Source organism: Myotis lucifugus, unplaced genomic scaffold (genome assembly GCF_000147115.1).
Source record: "Myotis lucifugus unplaced genomic scaffold, Myoluc2.0 scaffold_128, whole genome shotgun sequence".
NCBI classification, from domain to species: Eukaryota; Metazoa; Chordata; class Mammalia; order Chiroptera; family Vespertilionidae; genus Myotis; species Myotis lucifugus.
In genome coordinates, this window is record NW_005871176.1 from 3,676,526 (window position 1) to 3,698,322 (window position 21,797).

Here is a 21,797-nt window from a genome sequence, read left to right on the forward strand (position 1 = left end):
TCCACCCACCATCCATCATCCACCCATCCATCCATCATCCATCCACCCAGGCATCCATCCATCATCCACCCATCTATCCACCCATCCACCCATCCACCCACCCATCCATCATCCACCCACCCATCCATCATCCACCCATTCATCATCCATCCATCATCCATCCACCCATCCATCCATCCATCATCCACCCATCTATCCATCCATCCATCCATCCATCATCCATCCACCCATCCATCCATCATCCACCCATCCAACCATCTATCCATCATCCATCATCCATCCATTAAACCCTGTGGCACATCAACTATGTGCCACTGCTGAGTGTGGTGTGCCATGTCCTGCAGGCTGGGAATCGGAGGAAGTAGTGCTTCAGGTCAGTGACCACCAGTCACTCCCTCGCCTCTTCATTCTCCTCCTCTTTAATCCTCCCAGGGCTTTTTCCACAATCACTCTCCCCTCGCCCTTAGGAAGAAACCATTTAAACTTCTTTTTGTTGCTGTTTTTTTGTTGTTAATCCTCACTCGAGGATATTTTTTTCATTGATTTTTAGAGAGAGCAGAAGGGAGGGAGGGGGAGAGACAGAGAGAGAGAAACATCTATTGGTTGCCTCCCAAACACAACCTGACCTGAGCTGGGGATTGGCCTGCAACTCAGGTACATGCCCTTGACTGGGAACTGAATCCACAACCCTTAGGTGTGTAGGCCAACAACGCAACTACTGAGACACATTGGATTGGCCAGGGCTAAACTTTTATTAAAAAAATATTTTTATCGATTTCAGAGAGGAAGAGAGGGGGGGAGAGAGCGATAGAAACATCAATAATGAGAGAGAATCATTGATGGGCTGCCTCCTGCTTGCCCCCTATTGGGGATCGAGCCCGTAACCTGGGCACATGCCCTTGAATGGAATTGAAACCAGAACCGTTCAGTCCACAGGCCAATGCTCTATCCACTGAGCCAAACTGGCTAGAGCTAACCTTTTTTTGTTTTTGTTTTTAACTTAAAATTCATCCTGAAAACACCTGGCCCATGTCCCAGTGTTGTGCTGCAGAAGTTGTGTTTCTAATTCCTGTGTCTGGGCTTAGTCACAGGCCTTAGAAACGCTAGAGTAGGACCTTCATTATCCTGGAATTCAACTTGGCCTCAGCTCTCACTCATTTGACAAACTTGACCACGTCAGTATAGCCTTCTTCACAGAATGGGTGCAGCAATGTCTGCTCCACAAGACTGAGGAGTGCAAATGACGAGAAGCGCCAGAAAAATGCTGCTCTCATGCAATCTGGGGTTACTCAGTTCGCAGTCAAATCTTCGTGGATACCTTATCTGTCCTACCTTCAAGCCCTGGCCCTCAGTTAGCTGGCAGCCCCACAGGCCCTTCTGCTTGCGCCTGAGTTTGCTAAGGCTGCAGAGACCCACAAGGGCACCATGACCCCCTCCTCCACCTGGCTGTCTGCTTCGCCCTGGTTCCTGCATCCTTTCCTCCCTCAGTTCCAGAGGCTGCCCTAAGCTGGTCCTACCACCAGGCTACCCAGCTGCCCTGGGGGATCTCCCTTCTGCTCCCAATTCCTGACTCCCTCTGTGGGCAACAGGACCAGTGGGAGACCCTGTCTGCCGACCCCTTGGGACTGGGCTGGGCCCCCTACAGCCAGGCTAGGGCTCCAGGGTAAAGCCGACCTACTTGTGGGACCAGGTGGTTTTCATGTACTCCACGTTGTAGTATTTGACCTTGCTGAGGATCCGGATCCCCTCCTCCGTCCCCTGGACTTCCAGTGGGGTGGCAGAGAGCACTGGGGAGGCAGAGGAAGGCGTGAGTCCCCCCCGAGCTCCTTCGGGCAGCACATTTTGGGGCCCGCCAGCTTGTCCCTGCCCTCGGGGTGCGGTGGGAGGACGCAGTGTTGTGAGGAGGCAGGAGCTTCTCCTCCCTCCGCCCCCGGTCCTTGGGTTTGGAGACTAAGCCCACCCCCAGGAGCCCAGGCTGGTTGGAGGTCCCTGGAGGTGGTCTGGCATCAGGGAGGGTGGGGCAGAGAGGGGCTTACTTACCACCAATCCTGCCCAGCTCCGTGAAGACGGCGTCTAGGGCTGGGGGAGACAGAGAGAGTGGTCAGCGGATGTCGGACTCCCCCGTGGACGCACCAGGAGGGGGAAATCCTTAGAAAGGCTGGAGGAGCTCACGAGTGGCTCTCGGGACACAGGGAGCCTGAGCCTGCAGGATGCCTGCCACGGTCGGGGCGGGAGGGAGCCTGGGGCACTCAGTGACGGATAAGGCAGGGGCACCACGGGTGGAGGCCAAACGGGCCGACCTGACAATGCTCTTGCCAGCTGCACCAACAGCTGGACGAGGAGCCAGGGGCCCCTGTGGGGCAGAGGAGTGAACTTGGGCTGGGAAGCCTGGGCTCACTGTGGAATACTTCTGTGAACATGGGCATCAGTGTCACGCAGACCAGGCCCCTTAACCTCTCTGGGCCTCAGTTGCCTCAAGTGCTATGGGGCTCCTGACCACTGTCTATTGGTTCAGTGTGAACTCCCCCTGGCCCTCCTGGCCCACCTCCAACATCGCCAGCTCCTACCTTCCCCTGTGAGGTCCAGTATGGTATCATCCTGCCCTCGGTCATCAGAAACCGACGCTCTATAAATTCCCATGTCCTCCTTGGACAGCTGGAAAGAAGGGTGAGTGAAGGCAGGGTCAGCTGGGCTCCAGGCCGGGCCTCACTCTCTGTGTGATCTCAGGCAAGACCCATCTCTTCCCCGGCCTCAGTTTACCCATCTGGAATGGGTGTGCTCTAAGGCTCCTTCCAGCTCCAGAGCCCCCTGATTCCAACTCAGGGCTGGTCTGGGCCTGAGGGTGTGGTGGGTGGACAGTCAAGAGCAGCTGCTCCAAGCAGAGCGAGTGGCCCCTCCGCGTGGAGCCTGTCTGAGCACCACTCACCCCCACCCGGGCTGCCTGCTTCTGGGGGCCCTGGAAGGAGGGGCCCCCTGCAGTTCTCAGAAGAAAGTGTGTTCCTTCCCTCAGGACAAGGGGGTCCTCTCTGGTACATGCTCGTTAACCCCAAAATGAAGCCTGAAGCAACACATAAGTAAACCATTAACCTGGGTGGTACTTTAATTAATATATATAATTGATTTCAGAGAGAAAAGGAGATGGAGAGAGAGATAGAAACATCAATAATGAGAGGGAATCATGGATTGGCTGCCCTCTGCAAGCCCCACACTAGGGATCGAGCCCGAAACCCAGGCACGTGCCCTGACCGGGAACTGAACCGTGACCTCCTGGTTCATAGGCCAATGGTCAACCACTGAGCCACACTGGCCTGGCTGGGTGGTACTTTTTAAAAAAAATTATTTTTATTGATTTCAGAGAAGAAGGGAGAGAGATAGATAGAAACATCAATGATGAGAAAGAATCATTGATTGGCTGCCTCCTGCACGCTCCCTACTGGGGGGGATCTAGCCCGCAACCCAGGCAGGTGCCCTTGGCCAGAATCGAACCTGGGACCCTTTAGTCCACAGGTCGGCGCTCTATCCACTGAGCCAAACCGGCCAGGGCTGGGTGGTACTTTTAAAACAAGCTCCACAGGTCAGATGTGACTTCTCATTACCCAGCGTCTCCCTCAGGGCCTGGGGAGTGATGTCTGCCTCCCTGTCCCCTCAGCCCCACCATTTCTACATCGTGTGCTGTGAGGCAGCGGCCAAGGCAGAGGCAGCTCCTCACCTGGGGACCAAAGGGCCAAACCCAAGAGTCCTCTCCTAGCCCTTCCCTCCCCCGACAAGTGAAGGCTCCACAGCCCCCCCCCCCCCCACACACACACACACTCAGGGTCGCTGAACCAGGCTGAGCTGGCGCGGCACATAAGGCGCCCTGGGGCTGAGTATGCCATGGCCGTGCCGGCTCCCCACACACACGAATGTTTGAGAACAAGACTTGCACTTCTATCTTAACCAGGTCACCTCCTCAGAGGCCACGGGGGACGTGGGTGGGTGAACTGAGTCCCGGGCCTGGTGCCCGGCCTTCACACCCTAAAACCCTAGCCTGTCAGGGCAGGAAGGAATCTGAGAGAGCATCCCTTCCCACCATGACAACTGAGGTCAGAGGGAACAGTGACTGGCCCAAGGCCATACAGGGGCAGGGCCAGGAGTGGAGTCCACACAAAAGGGAAAATCAGTGTTACTGGTCCTCTCTTTACTTAAAATCTTGGTATTGTTACCTTCATGCCTCCCCCGGCCCCATTATTTTGATTTTTAAAAAGATTGTATGAAATACCATTTATCTTTTGTTGTTGTTATTGTTAATTCTCACTGGAGGATATTTTTTTTCCATGATTTTTAGAGAGAATGGAAGGGAGGGGGAGGGAGGGAGAGAGAGAGAGAGAGAGAGAGAGAGAGAGAGAGAGAGAGAGAAACATCGATGTAAGAGAGACACATCAATTGGTTGCCACCTGCACGCGCCCTGACCAGGGTAGGGGATTACGCCTCAACTGAGGTATGTGCACTTAACTGGAATCGAACCCGGGACCCATCAGCCCGTGGGCTGACGACCTATCCACTGAGTCAAACCGGCGAGGGCTGAAATATTATTTATCTTGACTACTGAGTGCCTGCCCCCTTACATTTGTACCTGTGGTGACTGCCTCACCGGCCTCACCCTAGCCCTGGCCCTGCTCCTGACTCGGCACCGGTGCTCCTGGCACTGCCTGGAGCTGCACTTACCTCCTCGATGCAGAGAAGCCCTGCTCCGGTCTGCGGGTCGTACTGACCGTCCGGCGTCTCTTTATTCTGGAAGAACCACTGGAAGCGGGTTTCATTCTTGGTGTTGGTCACCTGGGGAAAGTGGAGAAGGTGGCTCCATCAGGCTTCCTCTTTTTAAGGAAAAACTCAGCTCATCAGAACTTTTTTTTTTAAAAATAAATGTGACACTTTCCCCTGCACATACAAACCCTCACCGTAAGTCCCAGCCACCTTCTTCCTCACCCATGTCTCTGCTGGCTTCTGGACTCAGGACTTTTGCTAATGCTGTTCCCCCTGCCTCTCGATCCCTTTGCTGCTCTATTTTCCTTGTAAACACCTCTGCATCTTAGCCTTGTCAATGGTCACCTCCCTCAGGAAGCCTCCCTTGAAGCTCCCCAGCGTGCACATGAGTCTCGGTCACAGCTGGAGGCACGCTGTTTTCCAAGGATCCGGATTCAGACCGTGGGCTCCTAAGGAGGCCACTTCTTCTTCCTTGTGTGCCCAGTGCCTTGCAGAGTGTCTGGTGCACAGTAGGTGCTCTGAGTTTGCTGAGCGGATATGCTCTGGGAGAGTACCCTCCCCCATCCGGCCCTCCCCCAGCTCCCTAAAGAGGCCGCAGGGTGCTGGGAAGGAGCACCACTCGGAGTCAGACAGACTCTGGGCTCCACCTGTTGATTTTGAGTGACTTCCCTGTTTGCTTTCCCATCTGTAAAGCGGGGGTGATAATGCCTAACTCACAGATGCTCGTGAGGCAGATGAAATAAAATCATGCTCTGCAGCACCGAGCAGAGTGTCTGGCAAGGCGGCCGACAGATACCAGGGAACCTGCTCAACACATAGACCCCTCACTTGCTCTCAGACCCCGGGCCCCAAAGAACCCCTACCCTGTGCAGGCTGACCCAACTCACACTAATTCTGCCCTGGGCTCTGCGAAGGGTGGCTTTGCTTTCTGGTTAAATGCAGTCTCTCTGGGCTACTTTGCAGGTGTGGGATCAACCAAGCACAGGGTGTTGATTTTGTGGGAGCAGAGCAAATACAGCCACCAGGCTTGGGGACAAGCCACAGATAGAGGCCCAGTGGGCCTCGGGGCAGGGCTGGAGGCAGGGGCAGGGACCTGCCTTGCACGTCAGCAGCACTTGGCAGTCCTCCGTGACCTTCCACTGTAAGAACTCCTCGAAATAGGGACCTGCAAGTGCAAAACAAACACGCCCACCAGTCAGAGCTCCAGGCTCGGCCAGGGCGCCACCTGGTGGCGAGACCAGGGAAGCCAGCTCGGGTGGGGGCAGCTAGTGACCACGGGTCCCCTTAGATTCTGCCCCCACCAGAGCGGCAGAGGCCAGGGTGAGGCAAGGGAGGTGCCTAGGGTGCAAAATTTAAGGAGGCCTCACTCTCCTCATGGGGCAAGCGCTGTTTGGTTCTGGCACAGGGACAGAGCTGGACTGAATTGCAGTGGCCTCCCTGGGGGCCCAGCAGGGCTGAGGGATCTATTAACCTAATAGTCCAGAGTTCCCCAGTCCTGACCCCTGGCCCTGTGGCCGAGGCCTTTGAACTTCACCCCAGTAACTCTTACCCTGTTTTCTCTTCCAGTCTCTTCTCTTAGCATCTGCCTTCCTCAGAAGTTTGTCAAAATCTGTGAACACATAGGGAGGGGCTGGCATGAGCCGAGAGGAACACCGGTCCACAGAGGGGCATCAGGGTGGACAGAAGACCCCGGAGCTGCGAGCTGAGGCCGGGCGCATGGGCGGGGTGGGCGGGGCGCGGCTGACCGTCGTCCACCAGGGCCAGGGTGATCTGGTTTTTGGCTTTTCCGTCTTGGAGCTGAGCTGTGTACGACCCTTTGTCCTCCTCACACAAGTTCTGGATGATCACTTCCACCAGGCCCTTCTCTCGCTCAAAATTGATTTTGCGGTCCTGGGGAGAAGAAACCCGAGAATCACCTTTGCCCTTTTCCAGGCGCAGGGCATTTGCATTATGGGCACATACGTGCAGTTAGACCTGGAGAGAGGTATGTGCAGAGTAGAAGCCGTCAGAGATGGGGAGGGAGCCCTGGATAACCCTCCACTGCTTATGGTGTGGGGTGCTCCCCCCACTCAGCCCCCAACAACACCCCTGAGGTCCGGCAGGCACAGGGATGAGTCTTGGTGCTTGAATTAATTGCCATTAATAATAAGCTCCAAGCCCTATTGTGCCATTTTTTTCTTTTCTACTTCTTTTACAATTCTCCATAAAAGTATAAAGGATAATATTTTAAAAGCCTGTGCACTTGCTATCCAGAATTAACACTTGTTTGTATTTTGTCATATTCTAAGAGTTTTAAGAGTTTTCTTTTCCACATTTAATTTATTTTTTCAATGTATTTTTATTGATTTCAGAGAGGAAGAGAGAGAGAGAAACATCAATGATGAGAGAGAAACATTGATCGGCTGCCTCCTGCATGCCCCACACTGGGGATTGAGCCCGCAACCCAGGCATGTGCCCTAACTGGGAATCGAACCGTGACCTCCTCATTCATAGGTCGACGCTCAACTGATGGGCCATGCAGGCTGGGCTCTTTTCCCCATTTAGAACCTTATTCCCTCTGGTCTTATTTGTATGTGTGGTTTGAGGGAGCCATCTAATTTTATTTTATATTTCTAGCAGGGCCAGTGATAGTCTAGACTTTGTGACACTTCCTCTGCCATGTGCCAAGTTCATACTTAATCGTTAAGCAGAACATTCAAATCTATTTCCTCATTTGCTCCTCCTGATGCTGGAACAACCAGCCCCATTGTACAGATGCAGAAACAGAGGCATATAGAGGGGAAGGGTCTTGTCCAAGGGCACACAACCGATGGGGATGATAAATGAGTCCTGTGACATCTAACCCTGAGTTCTTTCTCGTCTCTCTGCAACACATAGTTTCTGATGGTGATAAAATTCACAAATAATATGATCTCATAATTAAATCTGCCATGAGATTGAAATTGTGTTTGTAAGTAAAAACAGTTGAATATGGGCAACTCGTGTGTCAACTATAAAAAGCAATAAAATACTACAAGTGTAATAGGAAGAAGAAATAAAAGCAATTTCAGGAAATAAAAGTAATATCAGGTACACTCTCATGCTGCACTGATTTACAATGAATTGGTTTGAATTTAAGAAAAGGAAAAAGATAAAAAAATATTCTGTCCAAGAACAGGAAAATGAATAAAAGAGCATGTGAAATGTCTACTTGAATAAAAACTCTATTCAGTGTATGTTAAAACTGTGCGAAAATTCTCTGTATATCTCAGTTAGGGCCTAGGCTTGGATAATTATCCGTATGAATGTGGATTTTTTATCTAAAGAATGTCTGGCGGGACATTCAAATGTTGTAGGGGGTGTGGGAAATGCTTTGTGGGATTCGCGTTGGCGGGCATCTACCATCCCTGCCATCTGCCCTCCAGGTACTGAAAACCAGGTGTCCCCATTCCCACCCCATCACTGTGACCGTTTCCGATATGTCCGCTAGGGGGCGCTGCCGGCCTGTGGGAACCACTGCCTGGGGAAGCCAGGAGCTGGGCAGGGGACCTCACTGAGGAAGGAACCTGAGTTCCAGTTACGTTGAAGATTAGATGCAGCTCAGCGGCCGGAGATAACTTTTCCACTTCCAGCCAAAGCCGCACCTCTCCTCGCTCGAGGATGTCAATGTTCCAGCCCGAGATCAGCTTGATCACTGCGAGGCAGACAGAAGGCAGGAAGGAGTGGGGTGGGCCTGGCCCCCTTCTCCCCTCCCTACTCGGCACCAGCCCCACCCTGAGCATGTTGTGTACAGCGCTTGCATGTCTGAAGGAGACACACTGGGGTGGGGCTCGCTCTAGAGTGAACTCATTTTAAGTGTTTCCTCTTCCCACACCTCGGAGGCTGTGCCTCTCACCCTGGGGGACCCCAAGGACTTTCAGAAACATCAATGTCCAGGCTCTGATTTGTCTGGGGCGTGGCCTGGGCATTTGGATTTTAAAAAGCTCCCGGGGTGATTCCAATGTGCACCCAAGTGTATGACCCTGCCCGCTACTAGCCAGCGGAGGGAAGCAGAGGTTCCCATGATGCAAAACCCACCTAAGAAGAAACACCCCCCCTGCCCTCCTCGCATTCCCTTTCTGCCTGGCTTCCCTTTTCCAGTTCACAGACTGCTGACACCCCAGGTCTCTGCCCTCCAGCCCCATGAGGCCCCCATCCTCTGCCTCCCCCCAAGCCCTCCTCTGCCCCCCCACCTCCCCAGCTAGTTTTTTGCTTTTGCTGATTCAACTCTGCTCCAAACACCCCAAGAGGTGCCTGAGGATTGCTTACCTGGGTTTCTGATCTCATGGCTCAACTTCTTCAGCTTGTCCAGCTCTGGGACAGGGAAGAGCAAGGAAGAAATCAAAGAGAATGAGATACTGGGACCAGTGGGTCCAGGGCAGCCATCCTAGGGCCCCTGCTGGGTGAAAGTCCCAGAGAAACACCCCTCAACCTGGGGTCACTTGCAACACAGGTGTTGAAGATGAGCACTGTGGGCCTTAGCCCCGGGGCGACTGAGGGGGCTGCAGAGGGGGATGCAGGTCACCTTGAGATCAAGTGCCACCTCCCTCGAGAAGTGCCTACTATGTGCCGGGTGCTGCATTATCTCACTGGTCCTCACACACTGCTGTGGGGTGAGCATTATTGTCCACCTCTGACCGCTCCAGGCCCACTGGGTTCTGAGCCCTGTCCTTAACCCCCTGTGGTATGCTGCCCTGGTCTCTGAGGGCTGTCTGGCCCCAACACAGCACTTCAGTCCAGAAGTCTCCAGGGCAGCTCTGCCGAGTGCTGTCTCATTTGCTAACTGCCTCTTTGTTAGGTTTTCTCTCCTGCAAAGCCGAGCTCTGAGTCTACATGTGTGTCTGGCACACAGTAGGTACCTAATAAACATGTGTTGCATGATGACTTGGCAGCGGCAGAGCCCATTCTCCTTTCCCCTTGTGAGCCCCAGAGGCTTCAGCATGAGTCTGGACTCACAGCAAGAATTAGTCAGAACAAAACATAACGAAAAGCCCATCCCTTTTGTTGATGGCTTTAGTTTGCATAGAATCATCTAAATGTTTCTGCATAACATTGTTTCATTTGAGGCCCCGAGAGGTGACATGACTTGCTCAAGGTCAAACAGCCAGAAAACTGTGGAATTGCAATTGGGTCTGTCTGGCTTCTGCTTCTGAACAAAATCAAAGGACCTCCTGTGCCATCAACAGGGCTGTCCCCCAGTTGCTATGGAGACAGAAGAGAGTGAGTCTTATCTGTCATTAGCACTGATTTCAGTTGTATTTATTTATTTATTTATTTATTTATTTATTTATTTATTTATATTTTTATTGATTTCAGAGAGGAAGGGAGAGGTAGAGAGATAGAAACATCAATGATGAGAGAGAATCATTGATCAGTTGCCTCCTGCACACCTCCTACTGGGGATCGAGCCCACAACCTGGGCATGTGCCCTTGACCAGAATCGAACCCGGGACCCTTCAGTCTGCAGGCCGATGCTCTCTCCACTGAGTCAAACCAGCTAGGGCTCAGTTCTGTTTAAATCATTCAACAAGGATGACCTTTCTATTCTCTGGTTTGTCATAGTCCCCACTGCTCCCTATTGCTATTCTCATTTCTCTGATGAAATGTTTTTGTTTTTTGTTTTGTTTTTTTAGGCTATAGAAGAAAGGGAAATAATTCTGGTAACTTTGCTTTTATCCAAATTAGAAAAAGGAAAGAGAGACAAGAAGAACGCGAACTCCACCAGGCAGGGATTTTTGCCCGTTGAGTTCACGGATGTAATCCTAGGACAGTACCTGGCGTATGGAAGGTGCTCACTAGATATTTACTAATTGGCTGACTGACTGGGTGGGTGAGGACCCACTTCTCTGGAAATCGCTGCTTCACGAACTTTTGTTGCTTTTTGCCGGCCTCTGGGGGACTCGATCTGGGCCTGTCTCTCTGGGCAGGTGGCAGGGGAGCAGGGACTTACCTGCCTCAGTCAGTGTGTGGCTCGCTGAGAGGTCTTCATCGGCATCGGTGACCACCACCGAGTAGGTGCCCAAGTCCTCAAGGCCAGGGTCTCTCAGGATGACCTTGGACCTGGCAGAGAGAGGAGAGCAGGTGCTCCGAGCGGGGCCTTATGCACTAGAGGCCTGGGGGCTGAGAGCCTCCGTCAGCTTTGGAGCCTTGCAGCCCAACTCCAGACCCCGGCCAGGCTGGGGAGCAGGGTGACTGCCTCCTCACACTTCCTCAGGGTCCCCTGCCCAGGGCAGCTCAGGCCTGGCACCTTCAGTGGCCCCCGTTAGCGGGCTGGCTGGCACAGGGTCTCACTGGCTGCACGGCCCAACTCCCCCTGTAGGGCTCAAGTCATCAGCATTACCTCCTGCTGGACAGGGCTGAGGCCATGAGCTGCTGGGGTAGAGGCATTTGATAGGGACCCGTTTTTGTGTGTTTTTTTTTAAAGTATAATTTATTGCTTTTTTACAGAGAGGAAGGGAGAGGGATAGAGAGTTAGAAACATCTATGAGAGAGAAACATCGATCAGCTGCCTCTTGCACATCCCCTGCTGAGGATGTGCCCACAACCAAGGTACATGCCCTTGACCGGAATCGAACCTGGGACACTTCAGTCAGCAGGCTGACGCTCTATCCACTGAGCCAAACCTGCTAGGGTGACAGGGACCCTTTTGGTCATCTGTTCCCAACCCCTCTTTTTATTTGTTTACTTATTTATTTTTATTTCAGAGATGAAGGGAGAGGGAGGGGGAGATAGAAACATCAAAGATGAGAGAATCATTGATCGGCTGCCTCCTGCACGCCCCCTACTGGGATTGAGCCCACAACTGGGGCATGTGCCCTTGACCGGAATTGAATCTAGGACCCTTCAGTCCGAAGGCTGATGCTCTATCCACTGAGCAAAACCGGCTAGTGCCCAACCCCTCTTTTTTTTACAAATGAGATGACACGGAGCCCAGTGATGCTCCAAGAACAAGTCACTGGCTCCCAGGCTAGAAAGGGAGTCCTGTGCAGTTGCTTACAGAAAAACACTCCAACTGAACGCTGTCATTTCAGCCCCTTAAGTGCCCTGTTCCTCCATTTCTCCCTAAGGTTGCAGCCAGCATCCGTAGTGAGAGACAAGCATCCCTTCTCAGGCCCATTCACTCATTCATTCATTCATTCATTCATTCATTCATTATCTGTGGGTCCTGCTGGGTGGTCTCAGCCACGAGCTTCTGCCAACGCATCTGACAACACGTGGGACCCATGGACTAGCTGTGCCACCCCTCCCCTCACTCACTTGTTAGCTTCCTCCTCGATCTGGACCCTCTGGGGGTCCGGCGGGCCCTTGTAGTCCTTGGACCACTGGAACTCTGAGGAGTCGGGGGCCCCGGGGGCTTCGAAAGCCAAGTAGATGAAGCCTTCCTCATCCACTCCAACCTTGATCTCCGGGGCATCTGAGGGCGGGGTCCAACAGAGGGCGCCGATGTTTACAAATAATAAACCAGGTCACGCCCCTCCCCTGCTAAACCCTCCATAAAACAACAACCCCAGACCCTTGCTGTGGCTTCTGAGGCCTTGCCAATGTCACCTCCTCAGAGAGGCCCTCCCTGAGCACCCCGTTAAAGTGACCCTCACCTCACCGTATCACCCCGTTGCATTTCCCTTGTAGCATTTATCACTGTCTCCTTCACGGAACTGGCTCTTGTTTACCGTCCATCTGTACTGTTGCCCCCCCACCCCCCACCCCAGCCCCCCTCACACACACTAGAGCAGGGACCTTGCTTTCTCATCCCTGCCATATCCCCAGTGTGATGTGGGCATCACCAAATTTTTGCTGAATGAATGAATAATTAAAAGATGGAAAGAGATATGCCTTATAGTGAGGAGAGCTGAGTGACTCTGTGCGACCTGATCATTTCACCTCTCGGAGCTACAATGACTTCCGTTCTAAACTGGTTCCTTGGGTGGCTGGTTGGGAGGGCGAGGGCAGGGTAAGAACCTGGCGCAGCGTCTGGCGTGTGTGTAGGAGGGGACCTCAGGAGCTGTGACTGCAGGACAGGCAAAGCCTTGCGTGGCACCTGAAATAATACTTGGGACTGGAGTTGGGCGCTATTTCCAATCTCCATGAATCGTTGTGTGAGTTTCTGAACGTGGCATGTGAAAGCACGGGAGACCCCTTCAGACAGAAGATGTGTTCATAACTTGGGATTCTATAGAAATAGACGGAATGGGGGATGGAGAGAGAAACAGCAGGAAGAAGGAACGCTGGAAGAAGTGTGGAGTGCTGGGGGGCTGGGGTGGGGGTGGGAGGGATGGACAGAAGTCCTGTCCTGCAATTCCACATGCTCCTCTGACCCCCTCTGAGCCCCTCCTCGACGGCCCAGCCCATCCCTCCGCCTGCCCCCACCTGGCCTGTCCTCCAGGAGCACGGGGTCGGTGGGCATGGACGGCTGCCCCGGACCAGCTGAATTCACAGCCTGCACCTGGAACGCGTACCGCTTCCCCGGCTGCAAGTCAGAGATCTGGGGGTGGGAGTGGGGGAGGGAGGCGAGAGTGAGCACCGAGGACAGCAATGACCACCCTTCCTGAAACCACGGCCACGGGGTGCTGGGAACCGCGCATCTGTGGAACCCCGGGAAGGCACAGGCTGCCCTGGGGTGGGGACGGGCGGGCTAGCAGCACATGGCTCTCCTGACTTCCCGTTTTTAGTAGGTTCCCCAGTGGGATGATCTCCATGCCTGTGGCACCTGAAACCCCATTGGCTCTCAGCTTAACTCATCATCCATCTCCCTGTGAGGACCCCTCCCCCTTCCTGCACTCCGTCTCTCCGCTATTTATTGCCCCAGAGAAGCCTTCAACACCTTTTTCTTAAGACCCACACATGCGATCACCAAGCCCCCATTTCATTTCCTCCTCGCCTGGATTAATCCAACAGCGTCCCCAGTGGCATCTCCGCCCAGACCCACTTCCCGGCCTATCTTTCCTCTTCCGGTCTCTCCAGGATGCCAGTCGAATTATGCTTAGATCTGTCAGTGGCCTTCAGGGTCAAGTTCAGATTTTGAGGTTTAGTACCCAGACTCCTCCTAATGTGACCTTGGCCCCTGTCCTCTTCCTCCTCTCGGTGCCCCCTTCATTCCATGACCCCTCAGGGGCCCCGCGTTTGTCACGTCCTTTCATGCCTCCCTGACTGTGCCTCCGCTGAGCCCTCTGCCTGGAGTCCCCCTTGCCCTTTCCCAGCTCATCCTTGACCTCCCAGCTCCCAGAACCCCTCAGACACCCCTCCATTGTGCAATACACGGTATTGTAATTGCCTGTCACCCAAGGATGGCTCCATGTAGGACCTGCTTCCAGATCTGGCACTAAGTAGGTGTCAAGAAGTATTTAGTGAATGAAGAAATGGTGCCAAGTCACTGAGGCCTGCCCACTCTGTCCTGGGCTAACTTATGGGGGGGTGCAGAGAGACCATCCATTTCGAGTGGCTCTCTCGGGCCAGCTGTCCAGCACTGGTCAACTCTACGCAGGGAGCTGGTCCCGTGGAGGTGGCGACTGCAGTCTCAGAGCCTTCCCCAGGCTGGGCTTGTCCCGCCTGACTCTGTCTTAGGTGGTCTTAATGTTATTTTTTCAAATGAAAGTATTTTTTTTTCTGGTTATAAAAGAAACACACTTGTTAGGGAAAATATTAAAGCAATTGAGAATATAAAAGGAAGGATTAAAACTCTCCCAGGGGTCCCATCCCCAGAGACAACCAGAATCAACAGTTTTGTAATAATCCATTTAGCCTTTAAATGCACATCATTCGTGTAGAAACATGACATGCGCCGTATTGGTTTTTTTTAGTGTCTTGTTCTTGCTACTCTGTGTTGGCTCCTTCAGCCTGTCTTTCCTCCTGGTGCTAACGAACGGAATGCTTATGTGTGGACCTGAAATCCCCACCCTCCTGTCTGCTGGTGAAAGACACCTTCAGGAAAGTGAGTTGGAGAAAATATCCCTTTCCCAAGACCCAGAAAAAACCCCTATTCCACATCCCGGAACTGTGCGTTAAACAAGGGAGGCCTGTGAGAATTCCGGACTTCAGAGCTGGAGGCTGGAGCCTGTGAAAGCAGCCCGTGGCCTGGAGTCTGGGGGTCTCACTGATTGTCTAAGTCGCTCGCTTGTGTCTGTGAAGAATGCTTCCATGGACGCCTGAGTTTCCTGGCTTGTAAAGGTGTCTTTGTTATGCTGGGGGATTGTTAGTGCTCTCCTTTCTCCTACAAGCACCACAGGTGAATACAGCCAGTGATTCTGCCAGAGTTCTTGTTTATCCAAAGAGTTTTTGTTCCTCGTTCAAATTAAAAAACATACATCTGCATATATGTTTGTTAATATGTAATATGTGTACTATGATATACATATGGTACTTAATGTATGTATGTCCTACTCTGAATTCTGCTTTTTTTTCTTAGCCACATATGATGGCTATATTTTCATGTCAACACGCACATGTATGTCTACCTCATTCTTTGTCCTATCGCCACTCCTTGAACCACCTAGTCTTCATGCTCCCTGCACAGGATTCCACTTAAAGATACACTCTGACTTATTGATGCAAACCCCTTGATGGACAGTTAAGTTGTTTCCAACCTTTGCCTTTATAAACTATGCAACAATGAGCATCGTCATCCTCAGATCTTTGCACACTTGCTTAACTATTTCTCGACACTTCAGCCCTTGAAGCAGAATTCTTGGTTCCAGGGATTAGCATGTCCACATGTTGATACGCCTCACCGATTATAAGTGCATTTTTAGGGAGGAGTCTGCTCAGAGTGGAGCAGGTTGTCTACCAGCCAGCCAACCTACTACCAATTCCTGTGTGACCCTGCGTCAGCCACTCCCCCTCTCTGGTCCTCTGCTGCCATTAAGTGAGGGCAGTACTCCCTAAGGGTCCTTCCAGCACTGACGCTCTGTAGTCCTGCCTTGTCTAGTGGTAGGGAAGGCTCAGGTGGGCCAGCGGATGAAGGGGCAGGGACTCACCCTCAGGTGGGTGCCAGAGATGGGGTCTGGGGTGAGTGGCTTCCACTGCTCGGAGCCTTCCTCCTGGAAGCTGATGAGGTAGCCTGTGACCGGCCCGGCCCCCGTGTATAGTGGGGGCTCCCACTGCAGCATCAGGGAGGTGGCCCGCACCTCGAATGCTCGCACGTCATATGGGGGACCTGTGGGAGATGGGGTAGAGAAGGAGCTGGGCGGCCAGGCAACCAGCCAGACAGCCCAATGGCCAGCCAGATAGCCAGGTACTGAGCAAGCTTGTCAATCCGTCAGTCACGACCAAGCCTGGAAGCCCCTGTTCTGGGCATGGTGGGGACCTGGCTGGCCGTGGCTTCATGACAAAGCTTGTCCTGGGCCTGAAGTAGGGCTAGAGCCTCCCATCCCCGTGCCAGTCAGCATGAATCCTTCTAATGTCTTTGCCGTTTCCGTGTTTAGTGGAGGGGCCACGGGTGTGGCCTCCCGAGTCAGATCACCAGGGCTCACGGCCCAGCTCTACCCTTGCAGGCTGTGGAGACTCTAGGCAAGTTACTTAGCCTCGATCTTCCTGTTTTCTCATCTGTAAAATGGGGATAATAATAGTTCTTACAATATAGTGCTGTTGTGAGCATTAATGACATAATTTATGGAACGTGTAAGTACATAGTAAATACCCAGTAACTATTAGTTGTTTATCATTATTGTTGACTAAAGCATCACACATAGTAATTACCTGCCATTCAGGTCAAGGTTTTGTGTAGAAAACAGAACTGAGCTGCACAGAATGATGGAGGGTTGTGATCCTTCCTTCCTGGGGGGAGGTGAGGGGCTCATTTGTGAGGAAACTAACAGGGCTGGGGGAGTGGTGTGCAGGTGACCAGGCCTTCTTGTTGGTCTAGGACAGTGATGGCGAACCTTTTGAGCTCGGTATGTCAGCATTTTGAAAAACCCTAACTTAACTCGGTGCCGTGTCACATATAGAAATGTTTTGATATTTGCCACCATAGTCAAACAAAGATTGATATTTTTGATATTTATTTTATATATTTAAATGCCATTTAACAAAGAAAAATCAACCAAAAAAATGAGTTCGCGTGTCACCTCTGACACGCGTGTCATAGATTCGCCATCACTGGTCTAGGACTTTTAGCAGTAAAACCAAACTGGGCAAACTGGGACGAGTCAGTCACCCTAGCAGAGTGCCTTTGAGACTAGTCTGTGGCGAGAACCAGAGGCCGAGGATGTGCTGAGCTAGAGGACAGTTTGTGCTGGGGTACAGGGCCAGCTGACGGTCAAGGTCAGGGGTCCTGCAAGGCAGGGTTAAGACTGTGTCAGCGATTACAGGGTGCGTTGGTGCAAGGGCCAGGGGTCTGGTGTCTGGAACCCACAGCGCGAACATGGATGCCCAGAGAGCTCGGCAGCGGTCTTCGCATTGGTTGGATTTGGGGAGGAGGGGTGCCCTCTCACCTGGTTGGGGCATCGTCCACTCTTTGCACTCAAACAAGCTGCTGGGCGCCGACAGCTCGCCGACACCTGCCAAGTTTGCGGCCCGGGCACGGAACTCATAGAAGTGGCCTTCGCGAAGGTTGCTGACCTTGAAGAGCAGAAACACAGACTGAAAGCCGAGGCTGGGGCCGGGGCGGGGGGGGGGGGGGGGGAAAGAGCAGAGGAGCAGCAGGAGCGTGGGGAGAGGTTCAGAGCAGGGAGTCCTTGGGGCTTTAACAAGATTGGCCACGTGGGTCTGCACGTGGAGGCCAGGGAACCCGAGGTCCCTCTCAGCCTCAGGACCTCCACCAGTGACTCACCCGCACAAGCCGGGACACCAGGCGGGCGGCCACACTGCAGCCTTACCTTGCAGACCTGGGTCGGGACCAGCTGCTGGTTGACCGGGTGCCAGTCCAGCTCCTCCGAGTCATGCTGGTCCAGGAAGTAGCCCAGGATCTTGCAACCCCCACGACGCTTGGGGGGCTTCCATCCAATGACCATATCATTTTTCCCACAGTTCAGGAGGATGAAATCATAGGGGGCAGATGGTGTAGCTACGGGGAGGCAGGGAGGGGAGGCCAGGGGCAGTTACCAAGTCTCCCCAGTGGGCGCCCACCCTGCTCTGGGGGTACTAACTTAGCCAGAGGTGCCCGCTAGTAACCTTGACTTTGCCCCTGGGAGGGCACCTGGTCAGGCGTCACTGCATGGCCTCAGGCCACGGGTGCTTCCTTCCCAAAGGAAAGGGTGGTCGGGGAGGGGACGCTCCCGCTCCCCTCGGGGACTTGTCCCCACTGGCCTCTGGGACGGACCCTCCAAGATGTGGTGTGTAAGCCCTGCTCCCTGCCCAGCCCCGAGCTGCCCCGAGGACTTACCCAGAGCCTGCTTGACCCTGATGGGTTCGGTGGCCGCTGAGCTCTCTCCTACCCCAGCCTCGCTCACTGATCTGACGCAAAATTCATATTCTTTCCCCGTCTTTAGCCCGGGAACCGTGAACCTGGGAGAGAAATGTGCGGTGCTCAGGGATGGCCACCAGCTCGCAGACATCCCCAAACTTCCCAGAACAACCCTGGGGGATGAGTGGTAGCCCGCGTGGCAGGATTCCAGGGTCTTACCTAGAGGTACTGCCCTTGCCCCCAAAGTGATGCGCACACCTGCAGGGTGAAGTCCTTAATTAAAGGTTGGAGGAAGGTGGTCAAAGGGATGCACTGCCAGCTCAACTGGTCGCTCAGTGGTTGAGCATCGACCTATGAACCTGGAGGTCACGGTTTGATCCTCAGTGTGGGGCAGGCGGGAGGCGACCGAGCAATGATTCTCTCTCATCACTGATGTTTCTATCTCTCTCTCCCTCTCCCTTCCTCTCTGAAATCACTAATCTTTAAAAAAAAAAGGTACAAACTCCCAGTTATAAGATCAGTAAGTACTAGGGAGGTAATGTCCAACATGATAACTATCGTTAACTCTCCTGGTTGCTACACGGGAAAGTTGTTATGAGAGCTCTCATCACAAGGAGGATTTTTTCCTTTTCTTGTAATTGTATCTGTATGAGATAACGGATGCTAACTAAACCCATCATGGTCATCATGTCACAGTGTCTGTAACTTAAACCATCATGTTGTACACATTATACAGTGACACATGTCAATTATTTCTCAATAAAACGCTCCTAGAGCCCGCCGCTAAAATGTGAATGTGCTGGGGAAGGTACTGTTGGAGGCCCAGGCAGCTAACTGCTGAACCGTGCTCCCTGGTACATCTCTGGGACTTTGTCCTCGAAACACAGTGGCTTTTATTATCTGCACAGATGCTGCGATTCTAAAACACGGAGTCCCTTTAAAGACCCCCAGAGAGAACTGTCGTCCAGAAACATACAGGTTCACTCGGGGTTGGAGAAAAATGTTTTTCTCATGCTGCCCCTTCTTGATAAAACCCAAATTGTGGACTTCTTTCTCCCTTTCCATTTATCAACATTTCCCTCTAGCAAATCTTGTTCTATAGGGAGTTTGACCTCGAGGAGCCCCAAGGACTTAAATCAAGGTTGATGGTCGATACAGCATCAAGTTCCCTGCGCAGGGACACCCACCTCTAACGGGCAATATGCCTTTAAGAGAGAATGAAACACTGCAGGGATGATGGGCAGGCAGCCTGAGCAGGTGAGGCTGGGGTGACTCTGGACCAGCCCCTGCTGACCATGAATGACAACAGTGACAATAATGCATGCTTGTCTAGCACCCAGCTTCTGCCGGGTCTGTGCAAACTCAAGGCACTTGTCCGAATGCCCTGTTACTTACCCCTGTTTGAAGATGAGGAGGAAGTTGAAAGCTGGAGGGGACCTTATGGATCACACTGTCCAGTTCCTTCACTTTATAGGTTGGCCCCCCCCCCCCCCGACCCCCGAGGGAAAGAGGTGTGCCAAGGGCACACAGCCAATTGGGAACACAGCTGAGTCCCAGCACAGCACCATCATGCCCATTCATTCATTCAGACACTTTTGAGCACCTCCTATGAGCCAGGTTCTGTGGGGCCCAGCAACATGGCACTGAACTGACCACCACAGCCCCACTGAGCTGCCTTCGTGCCGTCACCCCGGCAGCTCTCCTGGGCAGCACGTCCAGCCTCTTTCCAGCCATGAGACATGTAACCTGTGACATGCTCATGAGTGATGAGCTCCTGGACTTACCAGAGGAGCATGCCACCCTCCCAGGTGTGACACATCCCCCAGGCTTGTCACACCCTTTACGTGACTCCCCTTCAGCCCCTGCCCCTCCTCTGGAAAGTACACTCAATGCAAGGGGGGGAGAGGTGCTATTCTAGGAAGAACTCGGACTCGGAGCTAATTTGTCAAACACCCAGTTTCTCTCCAATTTGGACACTTCAGCAGTAACCAATCATGCGTGACCCCCGCAGCGGAGTGGGAGGTGCTGAAGACCAGAGGGACAAGCTCCTGTCGCTTTTTCAGGGTAAGATGATCTCAGAGTTTGGGGCCCAGGTGAGAGGAGCACAGCCAGGCGTGCTCAGGATCTGCCCAGGTCACCACCTGAGCCCGTACCCCACAGAGCCTCTAAACTGAGCGAAGTCATGAGCCCGGAAGCCTCAAGGCTCACGGAGCCTGCAGGACCAGGGCCTCCGAGAGAGGAGGGGCCTCGGAGGGGAGTGGGAGCTGGAAAGGCAAGAGGACTGGAGTCTGAGCTGAGGCTGAGAGAGGACCAGTCCCTGACCAGGCAAGTGAGGGGTGGGGGCGGAGTCTGAACTCAGGCCTCCCTGGTCCTGGAGCCACTTGCTGCCCTGCACCCTCTGTTCTCTGTATCTAAGCTCCTGGAAGGATGAGACCTAATGAGTCACCTCTGTCTGCAAACAGGAAGCCTTCCTCCTGTGTTTGCTGAAGAAGAGACCATCTGGGTCAAGTCCTAGTTCCTCCATTTACTAGATAAGGGAATTCTGGCAGGTCACTTGACCACCCGGTGCCTCAGTTTCTTCACCTGTCCAGTGACAATAAAGATAATAGTCCTAGGATTATAGGATTGCAGGTAGGACTAAATGACCTCATATCTGAAAAGAGCTCAGAACAGTGCCCGGCACCCAGTACCGTGTTGTGAAATGGGCTTCATTGTTCTTATGGAGCCTCCTCGGAGGGTGCCCTGGTGCAGGAAGGGGTGTGGCAAACTCACTTGTCGCCCTGGATGGGTTTGTTGTTAACTGTTTGCCACTCGGACGATCCTGCCTCCCGGGAGTAGATGTAATACCCCAGGAGCTCTGGGCTTTCTTTCACAGGATCCCAGGTCAGGGAGACAGAGGTCTGCGTGTCTCGGAGAGCTTGAACTTGAGCTGGCGGAGGCAGGGTCGCTAAAGACAGAAACATGGACTGAGTAAGGATGCTGAGTTACATGGTACTAACACGACGGGGAGTGGTGGGCTGTGGGTTCCAATGTGCCCCGGGGCTTCGGGCAGCGCTTTCCTTGTCCCGGAGGCGTGCCCCAGACTCGTGTATTCCCAGTCCTCTCCCCTCTCACCTCCAAACATCTCCACTTCCTCACTAGGGCTCCAGTCATCAATCCTTACAATCTTCCTCACTTAGAAGTCACCAGGTCTGCAGTTTTCCTCAGTGTTTATCTTCAATCGCTAGAAAACTTGATTTTCTTTCCTTGAAATTTCTCTATTGACTTTCCTGGCTCCCTGAGACTATGCTCCTTGAAGTACGGACTGCCCTGATTTGTTAAATGAACAGATGGATGGATGGATGAATAGATAGATGGACAGATGAACAGATGAACAAATGGAAGGGTGGATGGATGGAAAGATGGATGGATGGATGGATGAATGGATGCATGGATGGATGGATGGATGGATAAATAGACAAATGGATGGATGAATGAATAGGTGAATGGATGAGTGAATATATGGCTGGTGCAGGAGCTTCCTTCTCTTTCTACTTCTCAAACTCCTTATATATCTTTTGGGGATCCCCATCTTTTTTGTCCCCAAATGTGGGGCTCTTCCAACTTCTGTTCCTTGACTTGCTGTATTTTTCTTCTCTCCTCTCATCTATTCCCATGCCTTCAACCCTCACCTCTCTGCAGGTGACTCCCCAGGCTTTAA

General features: G+C 52.9%; 1 protein-coding gene across 1 annotated transcript in view; it reads right to left on the reverse strand.

Moving 5' to 3' along the window:
• Window positions 1-21,797, reverse strand: part of MYOM3 (myomesin 3) — a 50,985-nt gene that overhangs the window by 5,731 nt on the left and 23,457 nt on the right. Inside the window, 17 exon segments of the mRNA XM_006094083.3 lie at window positions 1,679-1,787; window positions 2,041-2,079; window positions 2,568-2,655; window positions 4,705-4,815; window positions 5,841-5,908; window positions 6,293-6,352; window positions 6,489-6,666; window positions 8,304-8,416; window positions 9,031-9,075; window positions 10,712-10,821; window positions 12,019-12,175; window positions 13,129-13,243; window positions 15,732-15,910; window positions 17,187-17,313; window positions 17,571-17,758; window positions 18,077-18,198; window positions 20,870-21,044. Coding sequence (XP_006094145.1) covers window positions 1,679-1,787; window positions 2,041-2,079; window positions 2,568-2,655; window positions 4,705-4,815; window positions 5,841-5,908; window positions 6,293-6,352; window positions 6,489-6,666; window positions 8,304-8,416; window positions 9,031-9,075; window positions 10,712-10,821; window positions 12,019-12,175; window positions 13,129-13,243; window positions 15,732-15,910; window positions 17,187-17,313; window positions 17,571-17,758; window positions 18,077-18,198; window positions 20,870-21,044 — 1,984 coding nt within the window.